At 33.4% G+C, this 25,833-nt stretch overlaps 1 protein-coding gene across 2 annotated transcripts; it reads right to left on the bottom strand.

Moving 5' to 3' along the window:
* Positions 1-4,423: 4,423 nt before the first annotated feature.
* Positions 4,424-25,625, bottom strand: LOC128239053 (amiloride-sensitive sodium channel subunit alpha-like). 2 transcript variants are annotated; one of them, XM_052955494.1, is made up of 4 exons: positions 25,491-25,625; positions 7,665-7,936; positions 6,807-7,229; positions 4,424-6,605 (listed from the first exon to the last, which is right to left on the bottom strand). In XM_052955494.1, exons 2-4 carry the CDS (start codon positions 7,834-7,836, stop codon positions 5,635-5,637), a joined length of 1,566 nt encoding a protein of 521 aa, XP_052811454.1. In that variant the 5' UTR covers positions 7,837-7,936; positions 25,491-25,625; the 3' UTR covers positions 4,424-5,634. The 2 variants fall into 2 exon arrangements, with proteins under 2 accessions (XP_052811454.1, XP_052811453.1); XM_052955493.1 differs by lacking the exon at positions 25,491-25,625 and adding an exon at positions 11,972-12,085.
* Positions 25,626-25,833: the final 208 nt, after the last annotated feature.

The following is a 25,833-nucleotide window of genomic DNA, read 5'->3' as shown; positions in this document are numbered from 1 at the left end:
TGTTCAAAATTCGATTGCACTTGATGCAGTACATGAGCTATTTACAGGTTTATTTTTATAGATGTCTTATGTCTCTAGGAAATACATTCCACCATTTTGGCTCAACCACAGCTATTGATCTGTCAGCAGTTCTGGTTATAGTTCTAGGAACAATAAATTCAATGTCAACATACGATCAAAATCTATAGTTTTCGTAAACACGGCCTAACAAAACCCTCAAATAGGAGGAAAAAGTTCCTTGCAGAAATCGAAACACACTGACAATAAGTTTGAACATTGTTCTTGCCCCCACGGGTAACCAGTATAGAGAACTAAGTACTTCAGTAGTAGGATGGCTGTATGGTGTATTGGTCACAACTTTTGATGATTGCTTTTGAACTTTAGTCTATAATCAGATAGGCAGGGATATCCTAGAATAATGCATTACTAAAATCAATATGGGGAATAATAAACCCGTGTTTCATTATAACTGTTGATTTTGTGAAAGATGTTTACGAATATCTTTTAGATTTCTGAGCTGAGCATGCGCAATCTGACATTTCTTTAAAATTAAGTGTACTTTTTATATGTTCACACAGATCTTCCACACGATCAAGACATTTTACAACAGATACACTAACACTCACGCTTGAGATGTTAAGTTTAAGTAGCTTATAGTTAGTGCTGTAGATGTTTCACTTGATCTGAAATTCACTTGATGGACTGGGGCGAAGATTTTGCAACGATAATCAAATGCTTCAAAAACTAGAACTTGAAAAGTTCATTTGCAAACAGTAGTAATTTTCTACATGATGAACAGGGCCAGTATTTAATATTGATCATATCCTTATCCTTAGTTATGCCTGAATGTCCCCATTCAGCCTATTGGTCAGCTAAATATACAGGCCAATCAAAACACTTGGTTTCTAATCTTAAATTCAAGTTCAATCTAAGTTAAATACAGCCCCTGGACAGTTTTGCCCGATCCTATCTCAACAATGATGCCGTATCATACGTTTTTCGAAACTGTTTAAAATACTTGTATAAACTATCCGAATTTCTTAAACCATGCTCTACCAACAAAGTATGTATACCAACGCCATTATGCTAATCTCATACGTTATGCTATACCCACGATGTTATGCTATACCACGACGTTATGCTATACCGACGAGGTTTCACTTATACGACAATACGCGGACACAAAATTTACTTTTTATTCAAGTTCAAAGCAATATTCTGTCAAAATTATTTTAGATCAAATCTGAAAACTTAAGGCAAGCGTCTTCAAAATATTGTTCATGTATATCAGAATCAAACCTCATATCAATATCAGAGCATGGTGGCCCTTAAGTGTTTCCTGACGACACCTTGCGCAGACTTTCTCTTTCTGCTTTTGCGGAGTTGGCTCAATGGCCATTAGGCCTCAGTCGTTCTCTTCGGCTTGTTGGTTGTCAATAAGAGGGCTAATTGTCCGGAGGAACATTGTCTTGTTTGAAAGGACCGATCATTTTAAATGCTTCAATCGAGGGAAGTGTCGCCGTCCGCCAATCTTCGCAAAATTCCGTCTCTCGGTTTTGCGGCTTTCTCCGACGCTCCTCTTTAGAACGTTTCTTGGACCTCCTTTCTACCACTCCAGCGTTGACGAGATCTTCATCAAATGCATCAAGTATAGTGTCTGGAATAACGGGTCTCTGTCGTACAACAGGCTTGCTTTTTCTTGTGTTTTCCCATTGACACATTATCGAACCATTTGGTGGTAGAAAGAAGACGGTGTCTTTATCTTGACCACTATCGCTGACATCGCTATAATTTTCGGTTGCAAAAATGTATGACTGATTGTTAGCACTTAGTCGACTCAGTCTGCCTGTTTCAAAGGAGTCCGACTCTGCAGAAGCCGGACATGGCTGCTCAGTTGGTTGTTCGACAATTTCTTTTAGTAGTTTTAGTGAAGGTGTACCGGCTTTGCATAGTCCAATAGCCACTAACTCTTCTCGTAAAATAGCAGCTAGCTGTAGTTGATAATCACCACCCATAAGCTCTTCTTTTGTGTAATGTTGCTTGGTCAATGCGGACAACTTTTCTTCGTTCCATAAGGTTTCAAATGTATCCTTCAAATTAATACACGCTGAGCCTGTTAAACAATTCGTTTTTGACCTCAGACACAAAAACTTCATATCTACTAATTTTATTTCCGCGAGTGCGGTGTACATGTTCCGGATATGGCGGACAATAGTTCCTACCTCGCTCGCGTTTAAATCGAGAACTAGTTTCTTCCATTGATTGTCATCGTGTTCCGGATCCATTTGTATGTTTTCCCTGTCAGCAACGGCAAGCGGCATGAACGTGTCGGCGGAGTATACGCCAACAAAAAGTAGTCCAGGCGAAAGATTCATGAGCGCCCTTGTTCTTAACATTGTCTGCGAAAGGGGAGATTCCATTGTTGTTCGTTTTTTACTTATTTACCAATTTTTGACACCGGCGCAACACAAAACGTTGTAATAATTCCTTTGTTTGCACCCTTTTGTTTAACACAATGAAATAACATTTGTGTCTCAACACGCGTTTAAGACTGTCACTAAGTAGCACAGCCTAATTCGGTATTATTTATGTTACATTATATGTGATATAAAGACATCACATCCATGTGTCTATACTTATATTGATGGCATTTACCGGAATGCTGGTCATTTGGTAAAATAGCTATTAGTAAATGTTGTCACATGCGCTCGAATGTACTTTTTATTCCGAAATGTATCCTTTATGAAATAATTAAACCATTAAATATCATTAAAAGTATCCGATAATGTCGAGTGCATGAGATACATACTGTATTAAAACATAGTGGTTTAAATCAGTGTTGAACAAATGCGATGAGCAGTATTTTTCAAAATGTTTGACGTTTAATTTTCATATTGAACTAAGTTTATTTGCCATAGTTATTGGTTGAATGTACAAGATATTGAACGTTCTTATACAAGTTGCTCAATAATCTAATGTGAGTGAAGTTATGTGTATCATAAAACCAGTGTTTTTAATAAACATGGCGCTGGAAGCAGTTTAGTATTGGTGGATTTCGTAGGATTATAATATTGGATAAGACCAAGTGATCTGTAATTACCACCATCTGATAGCGATTAGGCTAAGCCTACAGCGTCACATGACCCCTTAGAAAGGGCTCTCCGACAAGTACGCAGGGGCAAACGATAAGAATACATAAGATATACTTGACTATCAGATAAAAATCGGACATGGTAGAACATAATAATTAAAGCAATTATAACATTATATTAGGTCATTATTATTTATTAAATGCAATTTATGATGAAGCTAGAAACTATTTAAAGTTTAAACGTTAAAATAATATATTTCTAAATAACATCGGAATTTTGTTACAGTAGAAAGACAGTGTCTATCTTAAAACTCAATTTTAGGGAAACAAAACGCGTATTAATTTCCTTTACGAAAGTCAACTAAAACAAAGTTTGTTTAGATCAAATGTAAACATTCAATTCTATTTTGCTTCCTTTCTCCATAAAAAAATCACCTGTTCTATTCAAGTTTAATCTATTGTTATTATTGATATAACTACCTTAAAGTTTCTCTCTATGTAATCCATATGAAATCAAATGCAAAACTTATCAAACAAGCAACAAATAAGTTACAAGTGATCTTAGTCATAATCAATGCACAAGTTTATATATGATTTGCGTTATTTACAAAGATGATTATTTTTATCTATACGTATATGCTTTTGGTGACCTTAAGTTATATATATTATCTGAATTTAAAAAAAAATGTAACTCAAATGATTTTAAACTGAGTATGTCAAAACAAGCCTTTAAAGCAAATTTATATGCTTCGTCTTTTAAACTTTAAGCTAAAAAGAAGAGAAAAATAAAAAGTCAAAATCAATCGCAAGATATCGTCAATAGCATACGCGAGATTGACTCCGTGTTGACTAATAATGATATTTCCTATTTCAATACTGACGGAAAATATACGTAAACTATGTACTGTATTTTGCTTAACGCTCCGCATGCGAACGTTTTAATTATAATGTTTCATTTTGAGACCTAAGACACCCCCCAAAAAACAACAGTTGTGCCGAAGTAGAAGTGCTCGTCTTGAAATGCAGGTGCACTTAGGACTTATCTGGCGCACGTATATATTTATAGTCGCAGGTCAAAATATACAGATGTACCGCTATCTTATTTAGCTCTAAATACAGATGCTAAGTTCTGAATTCAGAGATACAGTTGCATTTATAAGATAGAGGTGCACCTCTAAGCATTGAAGTGCAGCTGTATATATTTAATAGAAGTGAGCCCCTATTGAAGTTGTAAGCCTCTATTTCATGGTATGACAATGAAGAAGCAACTCTAGATAAAGAGGTATTGATATATATTATGCAAAACAACTAGAATGCACTATATATGTTTATATATGTTGGTAACATTTAGGATAGTATTGTTGAAATAATACAGTAAAAACAGAAGGGACACACACAGCAGCCCAAAGCAACATGAATGCACAACAGACACTTAACGAGATACACACAACATAGCAAGACAACAAACAGGGATGACATATAATTAACCTTTTTAATAATTGATTGCTGACAGATGCTTTAAGGCGAGAAAGCAAGTACCTGCGAGAATGTATAAAAGAAATCTATGAACTTCTACAGGTCAAAAATATTGACACAGAAGGAATTACGAAACAACAAATGTCGAAGAAAACCTTAGGAAAAAGACAGGAAACATTTATTTGCTATGCTGAGAACAGTGAACATGTCAAAAAGCACATACACAATAAAATGTACTTAATAAACAGGCTTACCAATAAGTACAAACTGTAGCAGAAACGTTACAGAAAATGTTTTTTTTTAAATAGAACCAATACGGAAATTGTCGGGATAATATTCGGCCATTTTCGGCAAGCTCCGGATATAACATTTAGCGTAAAAGCCGAGCATGTAAGGAGATCGAACAGCGCTTTTTTCTTCTTTTTTAAAAAAACAACAATATAGAGTTTGTTCACTTCGATTAAACACTTAAAGAGTTTATTAAAAATGCCGGAAAAATAAATAACCTGACGACTAATGCACATCCAAAAGGTTGTTAAGATCAGTTCAAGGGCTGGCATGTTCGCTGGGTACTTTTTTCAACAGTCATAAAAGTTATTCATAACAGTGCATCTATTTCGGGAATTTTCAGGAATCCCCTTTCATCAAACTGTAGTTTTTCACATATTCAACACAACGTGACTAAACAATGATTCTTAACGTGTCCATCAAACAATTCATTCGTTGTTTTCACCGACTTTTCCATCGTTAAAAAACGCCTTAACTTAAACAAAGTCCATTCAAAACATTAACTAAATAAAAAATAAGAAGAATGACATTTCAAATTGGCTTAAAAGCTAGTACCGAAAACCGTTTTCATTAGTAACGGGAATTATACTTTAGCTAAAAATGAGCTATGGAATCATATCGGACAAAATAAATTGATATAGACTTCATTTTGCTGAAATTAAAAATTTCAATATTTAACATGAAGCTACTGCATGTGTAATAATAGCGGATACATTTTAATAAAACAACTTCTATATTCTACGCATTTTTTTTTTGTTCACGATGGCAAACATAACATTTTACATTGGATTCACTGATGTTCTATTTCTGGTGAAAAGATAGATAATAATTTCTGGGATGACTTGAAGTATCTCAACGTATGTAAGAAGAGACGCTCCCGTATAAAGGCCCATGGCTCCGCCGATATCGGAAAGAAAACGAACTGGGTTGTACAGCGCTTCCTCAAAAATATGTTCATAGTTGAGGTCTTCAAAGTACACATTGATTGAAATAAAGTTTCCCGCAATTTCCTCAAGTTCGGCTGCGGTGAGTGTACCGCTTGCTAGTTTATCGCAAAATTTATCCCCGTACTTGTAATATCCATCATAAGCTGAATTGTTTCGTTTACAAATATCTTTCAAAATAATGGTCTTCAGGTATTCGTCATGAGGCCAAGAACGTCCCGAAAGTGTCATCGTATACACGCTTTGCTTACACGGAGTTTTACAGTCGCACGTAAGGTCCCCGTCGTAAATCCCATTTTTCACTTTCGTTAGACACTCTCGTGCAGAAACGTTGTCAACATCACATATTGGCCTATCAAACGGCAGACTTTCAGGAGTATATAACGGTATACATCCACACTCGTTTGCCGTGTGCTCTGCTTCGCAAACGACGTAACATACTGGAACAGCGTAGCTGGTGTTGTAAGTAGCAACGAAGCTTTCTCCATTTGTACAATCCCCATAACGCCCACCGAGACGTTCAATACTCACAAGTCTTATGCCCACGTTTGTTTCAAATGCCGTGTTTAACGTCACACCCTCACTCTCTGGCAACGGAATAGTTCCTTTTTCGTGCAGAACCATGCGGACGCCAAAAGCGGATGAGGACTGTTTGAAATATTCATATCGTTCGATGTTGAATACAATCGACAACGCATGGCCCTGTCCACTTCCTCGAGAAATCAGACTGGAACTTTCCAATGTGAAACAATTTCCATACAAAGGTGATTGTATAAGGTTAAATTCCGTTAATCCGAGAGAGTATCCTAAAATAAAGTAATATTATGTTAATAATATAATTACTGCCTGTACTGTTTGCCAAAGATGTTCTTTATGCAATATTTTAATAATTTTAAATGCTAATAAACTAGTCTATAATATTCACTTATACGCCCTGTAATATTCGAGTTGTCTGCTTGAATTGGCCCCCGCCTGTTACCCAAGTGAAAACGAAAAGGCGATTTTACCTGCAATCTTAGTTGAATGTATGAATACGTCGGCCTGATGGCCAATCGCTTGTCGCTCCTCTTTTGTTATGTTTCTAAGCTGAAATAGTATACGGGATCTCCATGCCTCATAAGCATCCCGTGAGTTGTGAAAATCTGTAAACAGCGCGTGTGCATTAGCCTCGGAGATGCCCCAGCTAATGAGATCGTCGACTGTGAAATTTTCGTTATCCACAATGTTTTGTGACCAGCTTGCCTGGTATATATCATACAGTTCCGGGTAGTCGTACCATTTCGAATTATGCCTAATCTGGTTCATGTTGCAGAACGTCAGTGCTGGAAACGCGAGCTGAGCATAATGCATACTCACTGACGTTTGTGTTGGGTTGGAGAAATATTCCCGAAATAGACCAACCATTTGTATAGTTAACACAGCTGCGGCTCCTGGAAAGTAATCGTTTGTAGACAACTGTGTTGATGGTAAAAGAATAACAAAAAGGATCTAAATATTAAACAGTTTCAGCAAAATCATAATTTCGGTTTACTACATTTTCAACATTCGTGTTTTTTAAACAGCATTGAAGTTTGTCAACGTCCGCATTATATGAGCACCATTTTGGTTTCTTTACAATTAAATCGTTACCATCACGATGCTTAGTTTTTTTTTCATTAGTCGAGAGCATCGTTTTAAAAAAATATGACAGTAAACAATTGTCAACAACTGATGTTTACCAAATATCGGAGTTGGACCAACACCCAGTGATGCGAGACATTAATATAACATAGGAAAACATAACATCAACATTAAGTAGTTATCGGTCAGAGATTTATGTGGCCAAAAAAGCAACAACTAATGTACAAAGTGTATGGTTAACGTACCGACTAGGAGCAAGAGCCACAATATCTTGATGGCAATATGCCGCGAGGACACGATCCTGGGCAAGCCATGTAGAGAGCTGGATTCTACCAACTCCGCCAACACTTGACGCAAACTTCGCTTCTCCCCCTCCTCGTTGTCCTCCCGTTTCTCCTTGCCGTCTTTTTCGGACATGATATCAGCTTGTGGAAACCCTTTATTAGTTGAATTGAGTTGAAGGGTTAGGCCTCGTCATCCTTGTGTTATGCCCGATTGTTTATGTCATCTTGGTATACTGAAAATAATATAATAGTCAACATGTTTTGGGAGTACAGACAAATTCCCGTTTTATATAATACATGTTCAAAAACTGATGTTATTCATCTGTTTCCCATTTTATATAAATCTGGTGCAAATTTGCTGGTACATAAATGCTTACAGGCAGTCATATGTAAAGCAATAGGCTTGTTAACGTTAATAATGTGATTGACTACATCGTTATTAACTTTTAAAGGTTAAATAATTTAGTATGTGCTCTTTTATTTAAATAGAACAAGTACAGCTACAACTTGTGTCTCAAAATTTAAAGCAAATACTGCATATCACAAGTGTGTCAATAAACTTCCAGAGAATTAAAAATTTGAAGGATTACAACAGTGTCGCCAACAACGTTGTTTATTTTTATACAAGTCTGAACAATCTTCAAACTATTGTTTAATATCCATAGCACGGTGAATATAAATATGTTTACAGAAGAATGTAAAGCAAATGAAGTTGAGACTATAATAGGAAATCGGCAACATCAATTAAACTAAATGATTGGCAAAACATTGGCATAATGATAGTCTTACTGTACCAACGTGCCACCAAGTCAATATATGTACCTCCTATCAGTCACCACCAAGTCAATCTAAATACCTCCTTTAGTGCTGTACCAAAGTAACCAGCAAATCAAACTAAGTACCTCCGAGTGTGCCAACTTATGTTTGCTTATGTTATATATGGCACCAATGCTACACTTCAATACACATTCCAATCGAATTTGATATTAGAGTTGAATTGGATTATATCGTTCGATTAAACATAATAAATGTTTTAGAGGAAATATGCATGTCATTATTGATAATTGTAAGGACCAGTAATAGGTTATGGCCATAACAACAACCTTAAGCCAAAATCAGACGCGTGTTCCAGTCGACTCATGGTTTACAAACCGTTCAAAGGCGATACTCCTTTTATTTATCAGTAAAGCTATGTTGTTGCGTATGTGGTATTTTGTGGTACTTGTGTTTGTTTATTGGGTGCTTACACGTTTTTTCTTCTAGTTCATTTTCGTTTTGACCCCTACCTTTTGCCTCTAAACTGGGTTTTGGATTTTAGGCCACTGGGTCCGTATTCACTTCTCATATTGCATATAACCTCTTAGACTCAGAAAAGCAAAATTCAAATTTGTTATTACATAAGCAAATACGGTCAGAATTGCTGTATATGTTACAAATATTCAATCTGACCCACTTTGGTCAAACTTTTCTATTCTATAGATATTTGGCAAATTAAAGAATTCTCAATCCCAGACTGAAGACGTTAGTAAATAAAGTCTCTTGGGCGTGTCCGTTTTCGATGTATTACAGTAAGAGTTAAATCATACTTTGTAAGGTTTGTTGTTATGGAAACAGGTATTGAAAATCTGCCAGTCCTTTTGGAGCAATAATTGCTATTTTCCTATCAAATTGTTAATTGTTCAACCATCGACATGCCAATAATAATACTAATAAGAAAATATGTGATAACGACAGTGCTCTGACGTTGAGGCAGGTTTTCTCAATAGAAAACAGTTTATTTGCTACACAACTGAAAGACAGTGAGATATATTGCACTAGTTTTATTAAGAAATGCCTTTTACATCCCTTATGGAAGTGACAGGTATCGGCGTATCGCCTATGGCTTCCTTTATGACTAGACAGCCCTACAGATCGAGGAATTATGCAATCAATCAAACACATTAAATTCACATTTTATGCCCAGTTTGTAGCATTCGTCATCCGTTTTAGGTGGTGTAAAATGGGTATAAATTCCCTGGACGAACATAAATTTCACTGACCAGTGCGAAATCATCGATAAACCCAAAAGTGAATTGATTATAGCCGTCGTGAATAAAATATTGCTATTTTTCCACTGTTCTCGCAGATTGGATGTCATATACAAAGATTTTATCACTTTGAATTTGAGACGCTTGTCTAAAGCAACGTTACATTTTCTCAGACGTAATTCTTTCTGTGTATATTTATTGGCCATCGGCAAATATATACGAGGGATATCAATGAGGCATTAACTGCAGATGTTTGATAGGAAATACAAATACACGCCCAAGGTCGTGAACAAACCTTATCTTTAGTAGGAATGTTAAGAAAAGTCGCTTCGTTATAATTTCAGTTCATTTCAGGACAAGATATAGAAAACTAAGTTCCTTTGTCGGGGTTTGATTTTGGGAAATTAGTTGATTGAATTATCCCGCTCCGTTTTACATAATTAATGCGTGAGATATACATATTTGAATTGATTTCATTTAAAAACAATCATGTTCACTTAAACTCATATCAAAACATCTCATACCAAAAGATGCGAAATACATTATAATACAATGTATTCATTTATTACGATTTGTATAGAAAAAGAAGAAAGTGCTATCGCAAGGATTATAAAAATACATATATTGGAATTTTCATAAAACAGCTGGTTCTGTGAAACAAATATCATCCTTCATTTAGTTTCTGTAATAATATAGATCACGTATACTAGTATTTCTTAAATAAAGCCCATTTCACTCGTTATATACAAAAAAATAATGTAAATATTCGCATAGTGAGATCTTCTAACATCTTAATGGTAAACTATGCAATTCTTGAAATCTTAATGTTTAAAATCTAGTTTCTAGCATCTTCATATCAATATCGTAACATGTAATTCATAGATTTTTTAAATCGAACTTATCTTATTTCTAACATCTTAATAGTGATATCGAAAAATCCATTTTCCTAGCATCTTAAAATTAAAAACATCTTATTTCTTACATTTCAGTATCAATATCGAAACATCTTATTCCTAGAATCTTGAAACCGAGTCATCTTATTTCTTACATCTTAATATTGAAATTTTTTATCCATAACGTGCTTTATTTTGAAACGTTTTTCCTAACATCATAATATTAAAATATAAAATTCCAAAAAATTATAACTGTTGAAACATTTAATTCCTAAAATTTCAATATTGAAACTTGTTTTTCTTTACATCTTTTATATTCTAATTTCTGAAGTCAAAAGTTTTGATTGAAGCGTTTAATGTTTTATGTTTTGAAACATTCTCCCATTAAGAGTCTGAATTTCATCTTTCTGGAGTGGTATTCAGAAACTATTGAACCACACACTTTATCAGCATGTACGAAAAATAAAACCTCATACGGGAATGTCCTTATTAAATGCTTGAAACAAAATCAATAACCGGTTTGTAATTTAATCACAAAAGCTTCATGTTCACGATACGTGGAAAATAATATGAGATGTATTGTCTCTTTTGACAGCGACATCATAGGTTTCACTTATTATTAAAATCAGAACACATCATACACTCGAGTTCTCAGACCCTTAACTTTAGCGGATAATGTTTTATGTACATATGTTGTATATGTGCTTCAGGCTCTACTATTCATTTCAGTTTCATGATGTAAGTTGAAATTGTAGTTCGAAGAGTAAGAATATATTCCGTTTTTGAATAGCTTAAAAAGTTATTTTACGGATGTTGTGCGAACCACAACATTGTCAAATTCAAGTTTAAATTATTTTTCTTTTTATGAATATTAATAAAACATGTTCGTTTGAGTGTATATTTATTTGTATTATTTAAGAAAGACAAATATTTTATTTTAAGAACAATTTCATTTATAACTGCTCTTGAATTAGGTTGATAAAGACTAGATTGTGTGTGCAAAGCAAATCTCCTGGTACTCATACATCAATGGTTTATTAGATTCTGATATAACCCGCGAACATTTAATAATAATATCATTAAATTCATATCTGTACATCCTTTTAATAGCGTCAAGACTCACGTATGAAAACCGATGTCATGTGATATCTTGAAATTACCTTATAAGTTTATAAGAATAAGAAAACTATCTTAAGATTTTAAACAGGATACACCAGTTCCGCAAAGATTCTACTCCCATAAAAGTATCTTTACAAATACTCCGTTTTAGAAATCCAGAAAAATAGAAAATATACTTGACAAAACAGTTAAACAAATAAAGGCAATAAAAACATTCATAAACATTTACCTTTAATTGAGGAATTAAGAATAATGCCAAAGTCGATAAGGTAAATGACTGCAAAATCCAGAGTTGTAAACCGAACTGCACAGCCACCGAGAAATGATCATCAGCGGATTGTAGCTGAACAATATCTGAGAAATAGTTTTACACAGTATAGCGGGAGAAAGCCCGTGCTAGAGTGAACTCACATGGCAACCAATCAAACGCGTTTGCGGGAGATCGCTGTGTAAAATTGGTTTTCTGAAAAGCTTAGCCTCCTTTCAGGCTATGATATACTCTCTTCCGAATTATGAAGAGAAATATAATGATGTGTGTATTGAAGAGAAATGCTAAAGTTTTCAAGATAATATAAATATACTAGTAGGTTCATATCCGCATTAGATTCTTCTTACGATTTATATTAAAAATACCAAACAAAACAGGTGCTGTGTAAGGGTTATATTCTGTACTAACACCACTGTTCGTAGTGAATACGATTATAGATGCAAAAAATCCGCCTTTCACATCGAAAAACTTTTACTCTTTTTATATATAAAACGATCACGCATTTACAAAAATAAAATAAAATACATTTTGTGTGCTTCAGTGAAATATATGTATACATGGGAGTATATCTGTTATTTTATTTAGTAATTATGGTACCTGTTTAAATCGAGGGCAGGGTAAACTTTGAATACGATTGTGAAACGTCTTAAATGGTGGCTCTTTTTTCACCACAATGCTTTTGGTTAGAATGTTCTTTTCTATGAAATACAATTATTACAAATATAAGAAACACTACACAGAAAAAAAGAAACACTGAAAAAATCATGGTATATATATAACATAATTACTTGCATATCATGTTACATTATGTTGTTTATGAAGTTATGGTATATAAGTTAAGTCTAATTCTATTGACCATGTAGCATTTTTTTGTTTATATAATGATGTATAGGAATAAAATCAAACAGTTCCACGTATATTTTTTATTCACAATTGTTTTCTCTGAATGAAACAATTTCGACAACTCCAAATCCAATTATGTAACCTAATAAAGGTAGTTTATTACCTCGATAAAGGAATCCAGTCGGGGCCGCATGACCTACACTTGAAAGGTAGTAAACAGTCAATTAAAGACACTTACAAAACGAGACTCGCCTTTGAAAATTCAAGATTTAAAACCATGTGATCAATACGACTTAACACGAGTGAAAGCTTGTACGAGCCAAGAGGTTAAGCAAGCATAAAACTGACAATAAAACAATTCTATGGAACCATTGACGTTACATTACATTCTGGTATAAAAATAAGAAGATTTTCAGGCGATTTACTTGCAGAATAACCCAAGAAACATAATAGATTTGCTTCGCAGACAATCGTATAAGAGAATTAGGTCATTAGGGTTTCTATATTGGTTTAAACAGCAAGTTGCCCTAAGCCAATAACGCGAAAGACATAGCCTATATTTTTAACGGCTTCATACTAAAATTGAATAAGTCAATTAGCATCTGCAACTCAAAGGCCTAGGAGACTTAAGTCAATTTGAAGATCAAGGTCAAAGGTATTTAGATATGATATTGAAGCATATATATATATATATATATATATATATATATATATATATATATATATATATATATATATATATATATATATATATATATATATATATATATATATATTACCCAATTTTTTGCTAATGTACTTGTTCCTCTGCATCTTTAATAGATGGCATTTGCATCATTTACAAATAAAAAATATTGAAACCTGTTTCTCAAACATCTTTTTTTGTAGTATATTAAATAAATTATGTGTTCTGATGATTCTGTAAAATTATCTTTCTGTGCTGATGGTAAAACGAAAATAATGTTTTTGCGCAGATGACTGTACTTTTCCACTAAACTAGTAACTATCTTTGTTAATGATTTAATTCCTAAGGCTTGATGTTTGAACTTATTTATATTACGCTTTTTATAGAAAACTTTGAACGTATGAAACTGTTAAATAAAAAGTAGGTAATAATGTATTTGACTGTACTATGAAAACAAACTATCGTAATTGTAGGACACAGTAGGTGGATTGAAATATTGTGATGAGTCTTTCCTTTGTGTTTTAGAATAGCTCGGTATTAGCAATACCTGTAATGCTGTTACCACGTTTCATCACCATCCTCCTCCTCCTCCTCCTCCTCCTCCTCCTCCTCATCATCATCATCATCATCATCATCATCATCAACATCATCATCATCAATTATTATTATTATTTTTATTATTATTATTATTATTATTATTATTATTATTATTATTATTATTATTATTATTATTATTATAAGCAGCAGCATCTAGTTGTTTTTTTGGCGAACCCTTTGGTTTATGTCAACGTGCTTTTAGCATTTGAAACTTTAAACTTTAAAAAATATTACTTCATAAACTGAATATATGTTTTTCCATCCCCTACAAGAGTTGCAGCGGTTCTAATACGGGCATAAAGAGGACCAATAAAATATTCATATTAACGTATTTGATCGTTTGATTTTTAAAAATGATTACCTCAAATGAAGCAGTAGGAGGTAATTGCCCAATAAACTGAAAGTCTTTTGTATTTCTGCTTTATGAAGCATATACAATGTTAAAAATCATCACTATATGCTGTTTCAAAGGTTCATATAAACGTAAAAAACAATGGTAAGTTTCTTGACACCGTGGCTTTCAACGAAATGTTTTGTTTTTTGTTGTTGTTTATTTATTAGATCAAACAGAGATGTGGTCGATACGTTCGTATGAGAATATAACACTGTTTATGAATATTATGGTAAAGTTTAAGTCCATATGAGGTCTCTATATATAGTATTTCATAGTTACAATTTTTCTTGGAACAAAAGGATAATATGTGCGAAACATCGATATTACTTTCCTTGATTTTTGCATCAAACATACGTTGCAAATTACTGTTTTCATTTCCAACTCAGACTAGGGGCCGTATTCATTAAGCAAATTAGATTGAACTTAATTTTAAGATTAGAAATTAAGTGTTTTGATTGGGCTGTATATTTAGCTGTATTCAACAAGCAAACTAGATTGAACTTAAATTTAAGAATATAAACTAAGTTTTTTGATTGGCCTGTCAGCTGACCAATAGGCTGAATGGAATCCCTGAGGCATGTCTACGGATAAAGATAAGATCAATATTCAATACTGGCACAGATCAACAGTGTAGTCACTTGCTATTTGAGACCATTTGCTGTCGACATATTGTGATAATACATAAGCATACAATCTTTTTAATAACAAAAGATTCTTATCCAAACATTTAGACAAGAAGCTCCTTCAGATGACAAAACATAAATTTGCCACAGCGACGTAATAGGGTCAAGTTATAGGATAATTTTAAGTACTCAATAACCGTACACAGCCATCCGGAAACATGTGCTTTAATGTCTTAGCTGTGACACTAGTTTTCATATAGGCATCAGCCACAGCTCATTTTTACAAAGAGTTGAGCTGTAGCCTCAAAAGCTTCCATATCAAACATATCCCTGAATACACTAACACCAAATGTGAAAATCTGGGCTCATCAGGAGACCAATAATTTCATCAGTCCAACTCTTATAACGTGCCATTTAAAAAAAATGCAATTGGAAATTAAAGCTGCGCTCTCACAGATTTACCGTTTTGACAACTTGTTTTTGTCTTGGAATTAGCCAATGTTTGCGTAAATAGCAGCAACCTAGTGATACAAGACTGCTAACGAAAATCAGATCGCAAATTATGAATTGTTCGTTCGAAATTTAACATTTTATGGCTAAAAGCATTACTTACGGTTTAAGAAATACGCATAAAACATTATTTTTAGACTTAATAATGAAAATTTGCGATCTCATTGTTGTGTCAGCAGACTTATAACACTGGTTTTCATCCATTTTCGCATTAATTGGCTCATTTCAAGACAAAAATAATAATGTTGTCAAAACGGCAAATCTGTGAGAGTGCAGCTTTATGGGACATGCTCTAGAACAAACAGTATCAACTTTAACCATTATATATTTTACAACGATTGTGAAGGAAGCTATGACAGTTTATACTAAGTCACTCGCGTAGGCACGATGTTGCGCGAGAGTGTGGTCTTGTATTGTGGGGAAAACCGGAGTACCCGGAGAAAACCCACTTGTCCGGCTTGGTGACCACTAACCAAACTCACATGCGCCCAGGCATGTTAGATGGCAATTACAATATCATGGGTAAAACTTGTGTTTGTTTTTTAATCCTTGGTACCTTATAAGGATGCTCGATTAACGTGAATGGGGGTAAATGACCTATTACTATATTTGTTGCTGTTATTGCGTGCGTCGAATGATAAAATCAGTTGGGTCTCGATTGTTGTCTCGGCGCTGACGAGCGCAAATGCTATGTGTCATCAAAATGTTTTGGTACATTAGAAAGGGCTCATTCTGTAGCCTGCAAGTCTACTGGGAGAAACCAATGGAGGTTTGGAACTTTTCCAGTATTTGGTTCAATGACTTCAAGGTTGAAATGTATTGCGAAATAAACAACAAGACAATTCTAAATTGCTATATCATTCTGTGAAATTAATTTCCATTAATGATTTGTGGAAAATAATCTAATTGCATTTAAACTCCTACTGCCTTATTGTGTCATTAGTTTCTGGTATGGCATATGGTTGCATCATAAATATTGATAACATGAAAACCTTGTTTTTGAAATAACAACGTATTTTAATGATTACTGGTTAACATGCTGCAGTTTACAAGTAATCCAAAATATAGTTTTTGATTAATGTCATTGTACTTTATACATATACAAAGATGTATACTAGAGTTAACGTTATAACTTCAAACTATGAGAAATATGGAAAACAGACAAGAAAATAATATCAAGCTTCAGATTCAGAGTGACTAATGCCATCTTTACGAAGATGTTTACTAGAGTTTACGTTATAAGTTCAAATCATAAGGATTATAGACAACGGACAAGAAAAAAGTATTAACACAAAAATAAAAAAAGTGAACATAAGACAGAAAGTATTCTAGAAAACAAAGATAACACACGATTAAGCTGTTACTATACAAAATAAACTCATTATTTCATTACCCATTTTCACGACACGACTAAAACAAGAGTATCAGAGCAAGTAAATGAACAGTAATACAATTGATAATTTCCGTCAAAGTCTAAACATAAAAGGATATTTTCTTCTATAGGGGCACTCGTAACAAAGATTTATATTTCAGATTAGTGTACCCAATTTGTCGTAAACATATATGCTTTTCTAATGTGAGTGACAGGTTGTCGTTCTATGTATGTCTGTTTCTAGCACTGAACTCAGTGCCGCTCAGATGAACGAATCATTCCGGGAAAATATTTTCTGTAAAGACAAGCATATTTATCGTTCTACATATAAAGTTTAAGGACGCATATGGTTTGTTATAAAGATACGATTTTTATCCAGGTAAACCTCATAAGAAGAGTGTAGTAATCACCGTGAATAGCAAGGAGACTTTGACATCCAAGTGTTGTGAACAGTTAGCACTTTTGATGTCGAACTAACAGTTCTTCTGTAAAAAACTACAGAAACAAACTAAGTAGCCAAAAGTTTGAATATATACCCCGTTTAATGGAACAGAGTAAACGCCGAACACATAAAACACGAAAACAAAAAATCACAAACAAGAAACATGGAACAATAGCACAAAACTCCAACAACAACACAGTGCTCTAGTTTAATTAAAAAAATAACTAGGTATGTTTATCGATCATTGTTAGGTACCACCTTGGAACGGTCAGTAAAATGTAATTTACTGGGGGTTTAAACCAGATTACGTGCACAAACCTCATTCTTATCCCATCAATCCTGAATAAAGAAAAAAACGTTAAAGGTAAATCTTATCAAAGTATGTAAATAAACCTAACCCGTCAATCCTTACTTGCATTGACGAAAAATGACTCATGTATCATGTAAGACTCATGACGTACATATAATTATCGTCATTCACAGCAAGGACAGTTCTTCTCGAATGCCAATCCTAGTGTTTTAGACAGTAAGCATTTGTTTAAGTGCAAAGTACGATCCTAACTTTAGAATGCCTCAAGACATATTTTCATACACGTATATATTTCACAACGTTTTTTAAATATGTGAAAAATATAGAACTAGTTTTGATACATTTTCAAAAATGGTTTCACTCTCCTTCTCATCTGAGTCTCTGTTTATATTACAGAAATCAAACACAGTCTAAAAAAACAATAATTATAAGAATAACTTGTTTTCTGTAAAATGATAACGCTGTTATAACGCTTTACTTTGATGTATTGTATTTCATCTGCAACGTCAAGAACGTTTTATGCGAAATACATTTTGCAATTGAAATAAACAAGTAAACAGCTTTCCTAGTCCGGAAATGCTTCTTTACTACAAACCCTTACTTAAATCCAAGAAATAGCCATTCCTTTTTCGAACTTTCCTACGATCGACGTCGTATCAATGTAATGTTTAAATGGCATTTGTTTGTCCAGGTTTAAGCGTTCATATGCTTTTACATATTCCTAACCATGGTTCCGAAATTTGTTTGAGATAGTTATACACGTAAGAAATCAACCCATCTCTTACTGATCCAATGAAACAGGTTTAAGCAATCTCTTTTGTAACGAAATTAATTCTTTGACTTGAATGTGACTTGAATATCATTGACGCGAAAATGGCTGTTTAGTAAAAAATAGAGAAGGATAAGCAATCTTTGATTTTAACATGGCTTTTTTAGAAATAAGGATGGCTATGACAGCCTCCTTCTCATCAACAACAGCGTCGCTATGGCAATCTGATTGATGCAATGCCTACATGATTTTGAGCAAAGCCGGGATATAAGGAAGGCTATCATAGCTTCCTTTTAATCGACATCGTCGTCGCCGTTACAAGTGTCAAGATTTACGGCGGTACCGATAGGAAATGAGCCATTTGTCAATTACAAAAACATGTAGATAGATATGTTCACCAATCGTTAAATTGAAATTTATCAAATAAGTAAATAATAATATTAAAAACAAAATAGTTCGTGTCTTTAACATTAATGCTGACTGCATGTCTTAAAATAGCATTGGTAATATGTTAAGACAAACAAACTGAGATTTTTTTATTTTTTGTTTTATAAAATTATATATAAATAAATGTACTCAAAGTATTTCATGATCTTCAAATATGATATTGTAAGCGTAAAACAGAGTAAAGCGGACAACATTAAACTATAATGGTATTCATATTCACATTAGTGTAACATAGTTTACATTTAAGATCTAAACGTAAAACACTGGTATACCTTCATGAATGTGCGAACATAATCGTAATCTTAAAATGTGATTCTAAATATATCATTCGTATATATATTCAGATACAAAAACAACAACGTAAAGTGTCTTTTAAATTGTTTGTAATAATCTTGCTTCGGCCGGTAATTATGGGTATCGGTGCAATCCCGTATAAGTTGGTCATTAAGTCGTTGCATACATTCTTGGTCTTCACTTCCCAAGACACTGAAAGTTTTTAGTATTACAACAACGTCCGCCAGGTTTTGTTTCTCCATACATTTTTCAAAAACAAGGTCAAGACCGTAGGTGATGGTATCAGTCAGAGATGATGGTTTAGTGGATAATTGCTTGTTTCAGTTTATGATCGAGAAAAATTTCAAAGAGTACACAGCAAAAGCAAAATATTAATATATCTACATTTGTTCACGAAGTGAAATATATAGTTATCTTACACTGAAAGAAACATTATTTTTCTTTTTTTAATATATGCCTTGAAAGGTTGTTAAATGACTTATAATTGTATTTTTTATGAAGCGCACGTTATGTCATTTCGGAAATGACTTCGAATTTGAATTAACGCCCTGTACACTTTGACGTTTGATTTTGAATGAGAGCGGTCTAATATTTATTTTAACAGAAAAACATATCAAAATGTTACTACTGTATTGAAACAGTGAATTTTTATTTTAATTTTACTGATTTATCTCTATAAACCACCACTACCTCATTAATAATACCAACAAATATCACCAAAATAATGCTTTAACCGACGGCCAAGCCTGTTGTATTATCAGCCGATCTATGGTGGAGTAATCGCTGGAATATGAGATGCTTTTGCCAATATTCTTGTTAACAAAACAAACAAAATAAACTTTTGTTCTCCTCTTCACTGCAAATCATGAATAAGATATGTTGTCCATATTATTACTTCGTTCAAACTTATAAGTCGTATTGTTTTAATTAACGTGCATGCTGAGAACACGATTATTATTATGTTTTATGCACAGGTGTGGTGACAAAGCATGACACGATGCACTAAAAACACGCTGTTGAATTCAATTAATTTATCACCACCATATTGTTTGAAATGTGGTCCCCGCGGATATGTTGTAGTCAGGTGTCTTGTTACGCTCTTTGTATGGTAACACTTAATTGCCAACATTACGTGGACATCGTGAGAGCACATGGAACCGGTGTAAGCAAGTCAGTGTAAAGAGCATTTGTTGAAAATGTCGATGCCAATTTCAAGTTATTAACATCACAATATTGTTATAACTGTGATCCCCTCGGAGAATATGTAGTCAGGTGTCATTTTATGTTCTTGTAATTGAAACGCAAATTCTCATGTTATGCAAAAATAGTGAGAACTCTAGTAATAGGTGTGAAATAAGCCAGCCAATCTAAAGATCATTGGTGCAAATATTACATTCCGACGCCAGCTTATTGATATTTAAATGTTGACGCACATACGGGTCCCATGTCGACCGTAGAACAATTCAAGAAAAAACAATCCACATTGAAGCCCTTCGGAACAAAAACCTGGTTCACAGGAGGCGTTACACTGCCACATCCTGTCAACAACAAATCATGGAATTAACTTTTTTGACCACAACCTTCAAGTCTGATCCTCAAGAATATTGATACCCGAGCAGTAACATAGCTTTATATCTAATAAATGTTCTTCTAAAAAAAAAAACATCAACAAATTGATTTTACTTTAATCTTATTTTAAATTTGATATTAACTTTGATAATATGAAATATGATATATTTGAAAATGATATATTTGAATTATCTCTTGCCAATGACTAGTTTAAAAGTTAATACATTTTGATAAGTAAATTGTTTTATAGTAAATGATATACATTGCCAATGAACTTTTTGCGAGAGCCTTTTTCGAAGACTGATATACATCGATTCATAAGATGGAAGAGAGGTTATAGATAATTTGTCTTCCATGTGTTGCAAATGAAGATTTCCATGCATTTATATCTTTCTTTAGATAGTAAATGTATGCGAACAGTGTTTCTATATGTAAGATGAGTGATAAATTATGTATACGACCATATCGTTCATCTCGCACGTCATTGGTAATTATTCTGTTGTTCTTGATATCAATTCTGGTATAATAAACATAACATTAACATATTCCCTAAGCTGCCCTGCAACAAATCTAATTATAGAACAAATAATATGCAAACGAGAGTGCGTTTGCTGATGACTTATATGGATGGATTGCTTGAATATATGTGAGCTGCTACGAGTATACATATGAGTTTGTTGTTAATTTTTCTGAAGCATTGTGATGTCAACATGTACACCAAGTTTGAAAGATAGGGCTGGCATTTATTAACTTCTTAAGTAGTTTTGTAATGTTTGTAGATTTCAAATTAATTTGATAGTATAATAAGAAATAAAAACGTGTTACTTTACATAAACTTATCAATTTTACCTTAATGCTATGAAAATTATTGAATGGCCATAATCAAGGTATTGCTTGATATGACCGATAGGAAATGTAAATTAGGAAATAGCTTACGTAAGGACATGACTTAGGACATTTCTTATACAAGCTCAGGAAGAATTCAAGACTGTCACGACTTTCACTTCGATTTCAAAAGTCTGATGGAAAGCAATGAAGTGCTTGGGCTGTAAGATTTGTTTTAAGTATAACAATTCGAGCGTTTGAAGTAAAAAGGTTTTTAGTAACAGGCTTGTCTCTGACGTTTTCATTGTATTATGAAGAAGCAGATATGATATTTTGGCCTTCATGTTTAGAACTGAGATTAGTTTGGAACAGTCTGATATGGTTAAGCATGAATTGTAAATGTTTCAGTAGAAATCTGCTTGTAATCATTGATAAATGTTGAAACAAGTGTGACATTATTGCCATACAATAAGTTTTAATTCCTAATAAACTCATTATGCGATGAACGCGTAGTTCAATGGTCATTCTAATGCGTTTATATCATCATTTATCGGTTAAGCTTTGTTGACGCATAATTGGTATGTTTGTGGTGTTTGTATTGTGTATAAGGTGTTTATATGTTAATAGACGTTTGAGCCATTAACTTGTGTCTCCTAACATTTGATTCTAGTTTTTGATTTCTGGGCCTGTCCCTGTTGTTTTTATTGTATCACTCGAAGATTAATATCAGACGTTGTAAGGAGAGTTGCTTTGGCTACATACATTCCAAATAAGACGACTGGTTTCTATATTTGTCTTACCGATAAATCTCATTTTACTATCAAAATGTCAAGTTGTCAACTATAGACATGCCAAATGTATATATATATAAGCCGTTCGAAAATGAATCTTAAAACGTCCTTATGCAATGATATTGAGACAGTGATACTTGACACACAGTTCATTTGTTACACTACATGAAAACAGTGTGATTTACTTCGCTTTTTTTATGAAGGAATGCCTGTATATCCCTTTTGGAAGTGACAGCTATAGGCGATACGGCTTCTTTCATGACTAGATAGACCAAGAGATTGAGGAATTCTGTTATCAATCAAGCACACTTTATTCACATTTTTATGCCAAATTTGTAGCATCCAAGCACTCTGTGATCCGTTTAAGGGGCTGTAAAATGCACATAAATTCCCTGGACGAAAATTTTTTTCACTGACCGGTGCGAAATCAGCGATGAACTAAAAAAATGATGTTTATTACAGACGCCTCTTGTGAATGAAATATTGCTCTCTTTCTAGTGTGCTCACAGATTGGATGTCATATATATAGGTTTTATTACCTGGAATTTGAGACGCTAGTCTAAAGCATCGTGACATTTTCCCAGACGTAATTCTTTCTGTGTACATTTATTGGTCATTGACAAAATATACGAGGCAGATATTTGATAAAAATGCAAATACACGCCCGAGGTCGTGAACATATTTGGTCTTTTGTTATTTGGTAAAGAAAAGTTGATTCATTATCATTTCAGTTCATTTCTCAACAGGATATAGAAAACTGAAAAATAGGTTGATGGAATAATGCCGTTCCGCTTTGCATTTGATGATAGTGTTTCAATGGAATTCACTTTACACTTATTACTTTATTTCATATCAAGACATGCGAAATGCATTCAATGTATTACAATGTACCTAAAAATATACAAATTTTCTTAAAACGATTAAACTTATTACCGAAAGGTATGTACATGTGTATTTATACATATATATATATATATATATATATATATATATATATATATATATATATATATATATATTAGGAAATTGTTTACTGTCAATACTGCTGGTTTTGTAAACTCATATCTAAAGTTAATTCAATAAGGCTATTATAAAGATCACGCATAATAACATTTCTAGACAACATCCACTTGACTACACTTCTTTTTTGCTTGACTCTCGGTATTGAAATCAAAAGAAGCAGGTAATCGATTTTGCGATAGCTAAGAAGTAAAACGTGTTTTCCTGACATCCTAATATCAAAACATCTAATTCCAACAAAAAAGTAATCTGAAAATCAAAAAATCTAATTTCAAACATCTTAATAATGGAACATCTAGTTAATAACACCTTATTTATGTAACTTGCAATTCCTAACATATTAATATAGACCAATTTATGTCCTACCATTATGATCTAAAAAAAAAGGTGTAATCTCCAACAACCTTAACATTATACTTCTGATTCCTTAAATCGTATAATAAAAACATATATATATATATAAACGTATATATAGTTCCTAACATCTTAATATGTAACTTCTAAGTTTGAACGTTTTGATATTTAAACATCTTATATTTCATTTCTTGACAAATTGTCCCTTAAAGAGTCTGGTGTTCATCTTTCCATGAGTGGTATTCAGAAACTATTCAACCACACAATATATCAGCATGTACGAAAAATAAAACCTGATATGGGAATGTGATGTCCTTATTAAATGCTGGAAACAAAATCAATAAACGTCTAGTAATTTAATCGCTATTATTTCATTTTCAAGATGAGTAGAAAATAATATGAGATTCTATGTCTCTTAAGACAGCGGCCTCAGTGCAATGTTTCATTAATTAGTAAACTAAGAACACAACTTACACTCAAGTTCTCAGTCCCTGAAGCGTTTCTGTTTTAGAGAAACAGAAACGATTCCACTAGTTGCTGGTACAATAAGGTACCTAAATAAATAATTGTGCTGTATATGAACTTAAAGGCCTAGTTTAAGGAATGTTTGGCAGGCCAATCCCCTGCTGTGCATCCCTTGCAAATTGCACTGATGTCACAAGTTGGGGCCAATTTCCTGTGTATTTGTTTAGTGGCTCTGGGCCATTTAGGTTCCATTTCTACGATAAACCCTCCAAAATTGCACAGCAGGATACTCATATTAAAGATATGATAATACAATAAGGCAATTAGATTAAGATCAATACACAAAAAATGTTAACTATACAGGTTTTTTTTTTTTTTTTTTTTTTTTTTTGGGGGGGGGGGGGGTGGGTGGGGGTTACTTATAGAAGGATTAAACTAGGCCTTTAGGACTTCATTTCTTCTATTTAGATTCATGATGTAAGTTAAAACTGTAGTGGACAAAATACGATTTTTTTCACCTCGTCATGAGCGAGAAAATGAGTCATGTTACACAAAATAAAAATCTCAAGAATGGTACAAGTGAACGATGGTTAAAGATTGGAAAAAAGAAACACAATTCTGCAAGAGGAACTCCAGTGTTATAGTTCAAACTACATATCCCAACGTGTCTGGTTAGTTATTTCTTTGCGAACATAGCAATCAGTGTACATTTATGTTTGCAATATTGTGATTACAACAGCAACTACAACAACACCAACAGAAGCAAAACTTCGAGGATTAGAATGTCGGTTTTGGTAGAAAATAAATTATAAGTGTACAAACACTGTCTTTCCAGAGTTCAATTTAAGGTTAAGCCATCGTGTAGTTCATAAAACATGTAGTTTTATTATGTTCATATCTCTATATCTACTCTTTCTAAACTTGGCGTCGAGAAGGACATTAAAAGACCTGTCATGTTTTATTTAGTTATATAATCATATCATTATATATAAATTGCGAAAACAATGTTAAGATTATAAATAGCATGAATATTTTCCGCAAAGCTTCAATACCTGTAACTTTATGTTTAGAAATACTCTGTTTTATGCAATTAAATCAGAAAAATCGAAAAATACTTTTCAAAAACATTTCGCATAAATAGGCAAGAAAGAAATGGTAAGAAGTATTTACCTTAATTTGAGGAACTAACAATAATGCCAAATTCGATGATGTAATTGACCGCAAAATCCAGAGTTTTAAACCGAGCTGCAAAGCCACCAAGAAATGATCATCAGCGGAAGGCTGCTGAACAATATCGGAGAAAATATCTTACAGAGTATGGCGGGAGAAAGCGCGTGCTAAAGTGTACTCACATGGCAACCAATCAAACGCGTTTGCAGGAGAGCGTTCTGTAAAATTGGTTTTCTGAAGAGTTAAAGCTCTTATCAGGCTGTAATATATTCTCTTCCAGATTTTGAACAGAAATAAAGTCATGTTTGTATGCGATTGGAGTAGCAACGTTTGTAGACACAAT

This window comes from Mya arenaria, chromosome 6 (genome assembly GCF_026914265.1).
Source record: "Mya arenaria isolate MELC-2E11 chromosome 6, ASM2691426v1".
NCBI classification, from domain to species: domain Eukaryota; kingdom Metazoa; phylum Mollusca; class Bivalvia; order Myida; family Myidae; genus Mya; species Mya arenaria.
This window is presented reverse-complemented; position numbering and strand designations above follow the sequence as displayed.